The 10,202-nt window shown below is 41.5% G+C and overlaps 2 protein-coding genes across 3 annotated transcripts; both read right to left on the bottom strand.

Moving 5' to 3' along the window:
- Positions 1 to 986: 986 nt before the first annotated feature.
- Positions 987 to 4,960, bottom strand: dynll2a (dynein, light chain, LC8-type 2a). The gene is made up of 3 exons (XM_086261944.1): positions 4,774 to 4,960; positions 4,106 to 4,249; positions 987 to 2,809 (listed from the first exon to the last, which is right to left on the bottom strand). Exons 2-3 carry the CDS (start codon positions 4,235 to 4,237, stop codon positions 2,672 to 2,674), a joined length of 270 nt encoding a protein of 89 aa, XP_086118070.1. The 5' UTR covers positions 4,238 to 4,249; positions 4,774 to 4,960; the 3' UTR covers positions 987 to 2,671.
- A 422-nt stretch (positions 4,961 to 5,382) lies between these two features.
- On the bottom strand, positions 5,383 to 9,947 carry srsf1a (serine and arginine rich splicing factor 1a). Of its 2 annotated transcripts, XR_015124716.1 has the most exons (5): positions 9,523 to 9,947; positions 8,818 to 8,993; positions 7,234 to 7,406; positions 6,242 to 7,054; positions 5,383 to 5,824 (listed from the first exon to the last, which is right to left on the bottom strand). XR_015124716.1 is itself a non-coding variant. In XM_086261943.1 (4 exons), exons 1-4 carry the CDS (start codon positions 9,708 to 9,710, stop codon positions 6,857 to 6,859), a joined length of 735 nt encoding a protein of 244 aa, XP_086118069.1. In that variant the 5' UTR covers positions 9,711 to 9,947; the 3' UTR covers positions 5,383 to 6,856. The 2 variants fall into 2 exon arrangements, 1 of the variants encoding a protein (XP_086118069.1); XM_086261943.1 differs by having other exon boundaries at positions 5,383 to 7,054.
- Positions 9,948 to 10,202: the final 255 nt, after the last annotated feature.

Below are 10,202 nucleotides of genomic sequence, written 5' to 3'. Positions count from 1 at the left end.
TCAATGAGAAAACAACAGCCAAAGGCATGAACAAGATCTCTCTGCAGATGGTCTTTTTTGTATGCTGTAGTGCAATCACAATTTTTGCAGAGAAACAAAGCACACAATAAAAAACCCCATAAAATCTGCTTTTCTGTGATATTAATACACAGTAATGCATGCCATTACACCAGCCCTTAGCCTGACACATAACATCTTGGCTGAAGGAGTTAGTTTCTTCATCTGCCACCTGTCATCTGCCGACAGGTTTTAATGCACGCCAAACAGAACCGGCTCTGGCCGACTGCATGTGAATCAGTGAAATCAGCTGATGTAGTATTTAAACATAGATTTAGAGAGTTTGGGTGATTGCAGTGCATTAACTGAAAAACAAAATGATTCCATAATGACTGAAATATAGCGAAATATAGCACCACATTGTTGATCTGTTGAAACATAACTGACAGCTCATTTGAAATAGCTGGACTTTAATTTGCTTATTTTAAAAGGGTCAGAGCTTTTTAGTTCTACAAATGCGCAAACATAAACCCATCAGCCATTTCATTCAAGGTGCTGGAAAGATTCCTGGAACATTTTGGTCCATATTGACATGACGGTATCACACATTTGTCAGCTGCACATTCACGATGAGAATCGCGCGTTCCACCACATTCCAAAGATGCTCTGTTGGATTAAGACCTGGAGAGTGCCGAGCCCGTTTTAGTACAGTGAAATCAGTGTCATGCTCATGCTGAAAGGGACGGACATGGTCAGCAACAATACTTAGGTAATCTGTGGCATTTAAATGGCACTCAGTTGGTACCGAGGTATCATCAGGAGTATCATTTTGCTTTAAAAATGCAGCCTGGTAAGTCACCCTCAAGTTTAAAAATAAAAAATACTGTGAACACCAACAGATTTAAAGTCAGACACTCGCATGCACGGGTACAAAAAACACTGTTGAAGCTCAGATTTGCCTCAGAGGGACAGAATGAAAGACCACAGTGTAATAAGTCAACATTTTATTTTATCGAGTTACATGGTTTTGGTTCTGTAGCAACCTACTGTATTTATTTCTGATGAAGTGCAATTGTACTCAAGCCAGTTACATTTGAGAGCAATGACAGGCACACGTTTTGTGCAAATTTAACAGCATTGGAACGGCTCCTACATATACACAGCAAAAATACATGCCAGAGGAAAACAATACTAAATCAGTTTACATTGACAATAGTTAGGAAGACGTCCCTCAAAAAAGAAAGAAAAAAAACTTAGAGAGAAACGATGTCAAACCAAGCTAACACTTGAGATACACATTTCACACGTAGCTCACATAAAGGAGGGAACATCTGAGAAACATTCGGCCTTTATCTGTCATCTGGCTCTGTGCACGAAAACCCTCAAATCTGTCCTCACAGACAACATATTTAATCAGAACGCAAACACTGTGCATCGCCATTTCAAACTAGTTATGCAGACATTACAAAACGAAAAGCCAAAAATCTGAGATAGACAAGAGGAAGCCTGCTTCTTGTTGCTTTGAAAAGTCCCAACTCTGAATGCTTTGTCCTTACCTCATGTCTGGCAGTACACTGGCAATGCAGAACTAAAGGCATTGTGGGGGGGATGCAACTTAAAAAGGTAGCCACAAAAGACGTCACAACCTGAAACACATGGGCGTTGGTAGCCTTGGTGGAGTCGGCTGCAGATGCTTCATCTAAACATTGTCCTAATGCTGCTTTATAGCAATTACTGGGACAAGACACACTTAGCCCAGGCCATTATTCACAAACTCAAAGGTTTAACAAAAATAATAATAAAACACACAAAAGTGTCCAAGAAGAGCTTCTGTTTGTCTCCTATATAACGTTTAAATAATCTGTGGTAAAACATGCAGGAACACAGGATTATAAGACTCGAGTCCGAGTAGTTGAGATGGGAAATTTGGGTAGCCAGTCTCTAGTGTTACAAGTCGTACATTACAGGTTAAGGTCTGTGTATGGGAGGCTTATCGGCCCCCATCGTTCTTCACAGTGAAAATTTAAGAGCGTTCGAACTGAAAATCCCTGCAAATGATTGCACTGACTTGTGTTGGGTCCAAAATGTGACATCTTTTCTGAACACGGCTGCAATAATTTCACTTCTGCTGTGGGTCTGTCTTAAATCCCAATTGAAAACAGTGGAGATACTGAATGGCGTGCATCTTCAAGCAACATAATTCCTTGGAAATTGGCAGCAGAGATAACAAACCCCATTATTTGTTTTCTTTATATGATCACAGGTTAATGTGGACGATGATTTGCTAAACCGGTGCACGCGGGATGGTTTTACCACCAAAATCAACATTGTCTCGTAACGGGGTCTGGCAATGCCACTTGAGAAGGAAAGCGGATGCACCACTACATTCTACAGCTTTCCTTTCACGTAAAATCAAGGGCCACATTGAAATCTTTTACAACCTAGAATTTAACAGCATCAACAAAAACTACTTCCGTTGCATTCAAATGGCAACTATCAAAAAGTAAACTTACTGTAACATACATATTAAATAGTGTATAGTCCATGCAATTGCGCATGGCCGGTTTTGCATCGTTATGGTATGTCGTTATTAGTGTATGGGAGACATCAGCCACCAGTGCATTTCCGATTTAGGTTCAGGGAGAAAAACTCCTCAATACCCATCAGAAACTTCTCAGCCTGACTTGAAGAGCAAGATGGCCACCTGGCCCAGATAAAAGTAAATGAAATGCTTTGTCTCGTGGGTGACGTAGCTGCCGAAGTTCCTCCCGACAATGCAGTGCCAAGTGGGGTTGTACTTCTTGTCAAACTCCTGAAAAGAGTCAAGAGGACGACAGCAATCAGGGTCCAAGTTACTTTATATGGATTGGATGGATTTATATTGTATAGAGGTCATGCCCAACCTTAATTTTCCTGAAGGACTAATTAAAATATTATTAGTTACAATGACATTATAGCACATTTAATCCCTGCTTTTTTCTATATCAAACCAGTTTTAGTTTCAGTTAAAGCTATTCAATAAACTGGATAACTGTCTCCACACTGTGGTCCTCAGCAGGAACATGGGAGTTGTATGATCTGCAGCGGGAAATGCAAAAATAGTTGATAATCTGTAAGCACTAATTTGTTATTTAGATCATTTATTTAAACAAGTTTAACGTTCATGCCAATATGCTGCAGGCAAGTGTGTATGAGAACTAGAAACAGACTTGCAAAAGCACACAAAAACCTGCTTAGCCAGGCTTTTCATAAGAAAAACATTATTACTACTATTGCTTTCCTTTTTCTTGTTACTTTGTGCATTAGCAGCCAACAGTTTGAAGTTTTTGTACTTCTTCTTAAAGCACTCTATAAAGGTTTGAGTTCCACTCTTGTATTGGGAAATTGATGCACATAAAAACAAACAAATCAAAAGCTTTTTTTATTCTAGTTTATGTAATTTCGTGTAAGAGCATGTGCAGAGGGGGCCTTACAAACATTACCAATGGGCTAGAGTGGAAAGGACCAAGGACACATAACTTATTTACCATCAGTTTTAATGCATTTCTATTAGCCCCTTTCCCCTCCAGTATATTCTGGATTCAAATGTTATACTTCAAACCATTCATTTTAAATCTTTAATAACTTATTTTTGCTTATTTTAATCTACTGATGTCCTATAAGTTAAGTTGAAGCCAGTTGACCAATTAAAATCATGTCCAGTTGACACATTAAAGTAAAACACACATTAATGAATCAATGATTGTATGTACAAACTGTATAGGTTTGTGCATAGTGACAAAAACTTTTGTATTAGTACTCAAGTACGATTATGCCTTTAAGTAAGAAGTCAGTGACTGCCATACAGTCTTCATGCTCTTGTGTTGCCACTTCTAACTGTGCCATGTTTCACCAAATTCTAAAAATCCTGGAAACGCCCCTGCTTTGGAGGAAGGATTTTTAAACGTGCCAAATAAAAAGAAAACCCTGACTATGTCTTTGATCACGTGTCTCATCTCCACGCTGGGCAAAAATAGATGTGAGAATGTGTTAGTGTCTCAATTTGCTGATCATGCTCTGTCGGTGAGAGCTCTGCTTGGATCCATCCAAGCACCCCCTCCTGTCTCACCTTCTTGATGTAGGCTGCAATGTCCTTCTCTATGTTGTACTTCTCCATGGCCTGGGTGGCACAGTCCACCGCGTCCTGCTGCATGTCCTCGGACATGTCTGCGTTCTTGATCACAGCTTTCCTGTCAGTCATGGTTGAGGATGTCTGCGGAGGAAGAAGGGAGCACGTTCACGCACGTACCGCACTGAAAATTAACACCGCACGTGGTGATGGGGACGGTTTAGGCCAGCCCGGATCATCGCAAACACCACAAGCAGAAAACTGGCCATTTGGCAAAGCGTTTCCCACCAATCCCACTCATCTGAATCTACAACTCGTGGCTGTGTATTTGTGCCTATATGTTTGATCAGACGTTGACTTGAGCGTTTGCAAAGATTGAGTGCGAAACTTGATACAGGTGGAGTTAAATTACTTGGCAAAAATCACTTTCGGATTAAAGCAGCTTGTGCATCAGGAGGGCAAAAGTATCAAAATATGCCCACTCAAATATAGAATCCGCCAAAATACGCCAATACAACCTACATATCCAATCATTCAAAATGCAAAGAGGCATACAGGAGCAGATCATCATATAAGAACAAGAAAAATAACTCGAATCAGAAATATGTCAAGACATGAGAGTCAGTCTTTTCCCCCCCCCCTCAGATTATGAAAAATATGCAACCCACCTTTTCTCGAGCCACCTGAAAACACTCCTTTCCAAAAATAAGTAGCCTATTTCACCCAGCCGGTGGGTAAGGTTAGGATGATGCTGCGGGTAATTGCTTTTTAAAGATTTACACAATAAGCATGTAGGTAGGTTGGCTCTCCGCTGTGCTCCAGCAGCTCCCCGCCCCTCTGCTGTATGCTGAACCCTGCCATTGGCTGGGCAGCAGCTTCCCCGTGTGTTGCAAGCGTTTTTCTCCAGCTCCTGTCTGCCGGCATCTTATTTCATCCCACAATGCATCATTCACGGTATACACCACCGACTGTGGGCTAAAAGGAAACGAGACCACGGCGCACGGCAGGCATCACTCGGCTGTGCGTAAAAGGCCCTTTCATCAGTCACCGTCACAGCTGAGGGACACGAGAGCTTTGAATAATGAACACGGGCAGGCTGCTGTGGTGGTGTTTCATGTCCACAGCTGCTGCTCTTCCTTTGTTTCCTAACTCCATGGTTATCCTTAGTTGGTTTGGTTACAAACGTAAATGTAATGAGGGAGATCAAACAGGTTTATTTTATTAATGGTAAAGAATTCGTGCTTGGGTTTATGTTGGAAATAAAGACAAACTAAATGTCCTTGTTTCAAAGTGTTTTATTGAAAATGCTAAGAGGAAGAAAAAAAAGATTAAGCAAAATTAAAAACATACAAACTACACCCATGTGAAACCCCTTTCCCAACCTCCCCAATTTTAATTCCTTCATACCAGGCATCTACGACTCCATCCTTTGATCCAACTTCCTGGTCCTCAGTTTCGTTTTCTTCTAATAAAGCCATTATCCCTGAAAACCTTTAAAAGATAGGCAGGATGGGGGCCTAATAATAAAAAAAATGTTCTGAGACTCCCATTTGTTTGTTTTTTTCTTTGTTTTTTTTTTTAAGTTCTGATATCAACTCATCTGAATCCTGGAAAACTGATCCCGTTCCGAGCATCCATCCTTGCCTATCCCTTCCCTAATCGATCCACTCATCCAGCTCCAAGGATTGGGATCCACTGAGCCACTCCTCCAATCAAAACCTTGAAATACCAGGAAGAAAATCAGAGGCAGACCGTTAGAATAAAATGTCAAGATTTGGGGGCCTATTTTTTTGTTTTTTTTTAAGCCATGTTGAAGCACTCATGTCAGATTCAGATTTTTAAATGCCACTGAGCACAAAAACAATCACTCCCTGAAAACATTTAAAGCAATGAGGATATTTAAGTGAGACACTTTGCATCAAAGTAGTGAATTCACTTTTTTCCCCCACATTTGACAGCAAAGATGTTACACTTACATCACAACACTTGATTTAGGACTGCTTATTCTGTCACAGGTCAGAAGTAGCATGTTAAAAACTGTATATATAACAAAGTACAGTACGTGGCTTTGTTAAAATGACATGCATGATACAGCAACCGATCAGAAACGTTCAATTTATGGAATATGAAGCGTACCATTGCCTCGACCTGATTGCTCCTAGATGTCCTATCCTGACCATACAAATGAAATGTTCTCCACAATGGTTTTATTCCAAATCACTTTAATCCTTCTCTTCAGATGTCTAAAGGAAGACACAAGGGTAAAATACAGTTAAGCATCGGGCTCCCCTTTCAAACAGCCCACCCCACATATCCAATGAGAAGCTTTTTTTTTTTTAATATATAAGAACAAAACAAAACAAAACCAAAAACAAAACTTTAAATTTTCAGTACTTGCAAAAACATTGAGTGAAGGTTATAAACAACTCAACATTTTTGAAGTTCGACACAGCACAACTTCTACTTTTGCAAAACTTTAGGACAGAAAAAAGGGAGCGAGAGGTGGAGAGAGAGGGGAGTGGGAGGGAGGGGGGGAGAAGAAGGGACAAAGCTGCAGGAGACAGAGGGAAGGGTTGAAGCACGGGTGGGGGTGGTACAACTACATACCAAGATCATCCACAAGGACACCAGGACAAGAAAAAGGGGGGGGGGGAGAAATTAAAATCAATAGCTGACATCTGGAGAAACTCATAGGAGGTAAAAACAGGAGGGTATACATCAAAAGGAGCAAAACATCGACGGCAGAAAAGCTTAGGAACGGGAGCGAGAGCGGCTGTGACGGGGTGAGTAGCGGGGAGATCCTCTGCCACGACCACGGGAATTGCTGCGACTGCGGCTGGCGCTCCGACTGCGGCTCCTGCTCCGGCTGCCACGGCTGCGAGAGCGTGATCTTCCATAACTTGGGCTGCGGGGACCGTCTAATTTCACACGAATGTAAGCAGTCTCTCCCTGGCGGACACAAGAGAACTTGACATTGAAAAGGCATACATTCCTGCCTACGGTGGAAATGCCACAGATGGAATTAAGGGCTGGCTGTTGTTCTCGACACGTCACATTTCCTGACGTACTCACCTCAGCACAGCAAAGCATAGAACAATCATCCATGATGCTAAAAATCATACACATACCTCATGGGAGCGGAATTTGGTGTTGTCCAGCTTGCGAACGGCATAGGTCATGTCTTCTTTGCGCACAAATTCTACCACTCCAGTCCCGTCTCTGTAAACGTCGGCGTAGCACACGTCGCCTGCCTCACGCATGTGGTCCTTCAGGTCCTGCCAGCTGCCGCTCTGAGGGAGCCCTGAAAAACACCAACATTACGTCAACACACACAGTGAACCCTCCAGCTGTGTTTATGCACACAAGGATGAATGTTTAAGAGCCCCAGAGCTGGTCTGTTTCAGATTTAGTCATTTAACACCAAGATACACTAAGATTTGCTGGTGCATTAATAAGTAAAAGACATATTTTATTTAAAAATGTACTGGTTCTGAATACTTTTACATATTTAGTGTGCACTGCAGCCAACTACCATGAGACTGTTTTCTTTTTATACAGATTAAGGGAAATTTTACTCTATGGCCAGATCTACTCGATAAAAATAACAGCTCTCTGATGTCTGCTTTTTGTGACTGTCAACTTGTCCACTGAGAATTTACATCACAATCCACCCCCTTCTTGTTATACTTCAAAGCAGTATTACAGGAATGATTACTCGACCGTCAGTATTATCGAAGCCCTAGATGTAGATATCAGTGGCTGCCACCAATAAAGAAAATCACATTTATCCTTAGGAGTTTTTGAAGTTTTCTTATATCTAAAACATTTTTACCACAACGGGCTACCTAACACATACACAGAAATATGAATTTACTACCCCAATCATGAAGTCACGTCACTGGCTCCCAGTTCAATACATAACTACCTTTAAAATCTTTCACAAACATTTAACCGTTTGGCCCATCAGTATGTCTGACTGGCTTAGTGTCTATAACCCAGTTAGAAGTTTCAGGTAATCAGGTGCAGATCTTTTAAATGTTCATAAAATTAGACCCAATGATGCTGAGGGTGCCTTCAGTTATTGTTGTCCTGTTTTTTGCAACAAAGCCGCCAGCTGTCCTGAGGTCAAGTTCAACTGTGTCTACATCCAAAAACTTTTTATTCTGAGTGGTTTACACTTAACTGTGTGTTTGAAATGTAGTCTTATTCCCTTGTAAATTTCTGTTGTTTTTTGAGGTTTTCTTGCATTAAATCACTGTAGAGCTATGCAATTTATTTTTAACTTGTAGTTAAGCACATCCAGTTGATGTGTAACGTGCTATATAAACAAAACTGACAAAGGGAAATCACCATGTGTGTGAGAAAAATATTTAACCACTTGAAGTTATCAAATGGCCAGAAACAACAGCAATACATAATTTTGTCCCCATCTTAACTCTATCCAGGTAGATTGTGCTTACATGCAGTCACTGCCCAAAGGCTCATTGTGGTTGTGCAACAGCAAGTTTGCATAGGCAAATGCATTCAAAGACAGTCTTAAAACCGCTGAAACACTCTACAGGAGATTTTGTTTCCATAACATAAACACAAAAACTTTCATGTCTCTCAAAAACTACACTCACTATAATCATAAAAATAAAAATAAAATAAGCCCCCCCCCCCTTCAGACAGACAAATAACTGCCTGGCATTGCATATTTTTGGTTTGTTTACCTGACACAACGACTCTGTACTCAGATCGTCTGGAAGGGGGTCCATATCTGCCTCTGGGCGCTCCTCCGATCCCAAACCCTCCTCTGGATCCCCTGCCGCTCCGAGGAAACTCCACTCGCAGTCTGTAGCCGTCGTAGTCGTATCCATCACGTCCATAGACGGCATCATCAGCGTCCCTATTAAATAAAACAGTTTCGCCTTAGACATAAACAAATGCACGAACGAACAGGCTTGCAACACGCAAGCAGCCATGTTAGCGGCTAGCTTTATTACTTAACGTCTACTAATCCGCTTTGCAAATGCAACTGCAGCATTTTAGTCTCATGAAACTTTTGTTTCATGAAAGAAATATAACGATTGACCAAATTAACATGTAGCAAAGCGTAAAGCTGCGAGTGCTTTGACGCAAGTCGTCTGCAGCGAAGAAGTGAAGCGGGTGTATTAATCTCCAGCAACATGGACATTAATACCACAAAGGCACCAAGCTTCAGCGCAGGAAAAACGGGACACAGGCGTATGCAAACCAAGTCGAAAGCGAAAGTAGCACGCGCGCACACACATACCAAATTTAATTACGGGAATAACAGAAAAAAAACATCCAGGAAATAGTCTGAGCACTAAGCAACGCGTTAGCACACACACGAGTTTGTTAGCAACACAATGGGACCGCATCGGGCCTGGCGCGGCTAACCGTTAGCTTCTTACCTGGGGTCTTCGAATTCAATAAAGGCGAACGGGGGTCCCCCTCTCCGGTTCTTCAAGTCGATATCTCGAATCGTCCCATACTTGTAGAACACGTCTTCCACATCTTTTGTGCGTATATCTGGCGGGAGGTTTCCCACGTAAATTCGGCAGTCGTTGTTCCCAGCGGGGCCTCGCACAACACCCGACATCGCTGCTAACTCAAGCTAACAGTTCGCTGTTTCCAGGATTCTTTAACGCCTGCTGGTGATTAGGCCCCGAGCGCCTGCGAGTGGTCGAGGCAAAAAGAAAAACGAGAAAGCAATCAAATGAGCGCTGTTTTACGCTACACTGTGAAGGGTATTTACTGAGCAGACAATACTCCCGACGAGGTGACTCCTACCCCAGCGCGTTTTTTTTAACCGAGCAGGGTATTCATCAACACCGGAAACACTACAGCCGAGTCTGACACATCCGCCTTAGAAAATAGTCCGACCATATCCAAAGCTAATAATGTTTTTGTTAATAACATTTGCCGTCAAATAATATATATTACAATATCATATAATGCACATCGCTTATAATGCAAGACTTGCTATATTGGTATTATTTCTATATAATATAAGCATCAGCTAAATAATAAATGTTTTATAAATATAGACACTTACCAACAGGCTTATAATTTTGCTTCATTTTTACCAGTT

This window comes from Aulonocara sp. 'chitande type north' Nkhata Bay, linkage group LG14 (assembly GCF_057382095.1).
Source record: "Aulonocara sp. 'chitande type north' Nkhata Bay isolate Kocher_YH1m ecotype deep benthic linkage group LG14, A_spYH_male_GT1.1, whole genome shotgun sequence".
In the NCBI taxonomy this organism is placed as follows: domain Eukaryota; kingdom Metazoa; phylum Chordata; class Actinopteri; order Cichliformes; family Cichlidae; genus Aulonocara; species Aulonocara sp. 'chitande type north' Nkhata Bay.
This window is presented reverse-complemented; position numbering and strand designations above follow the sequence as displayed.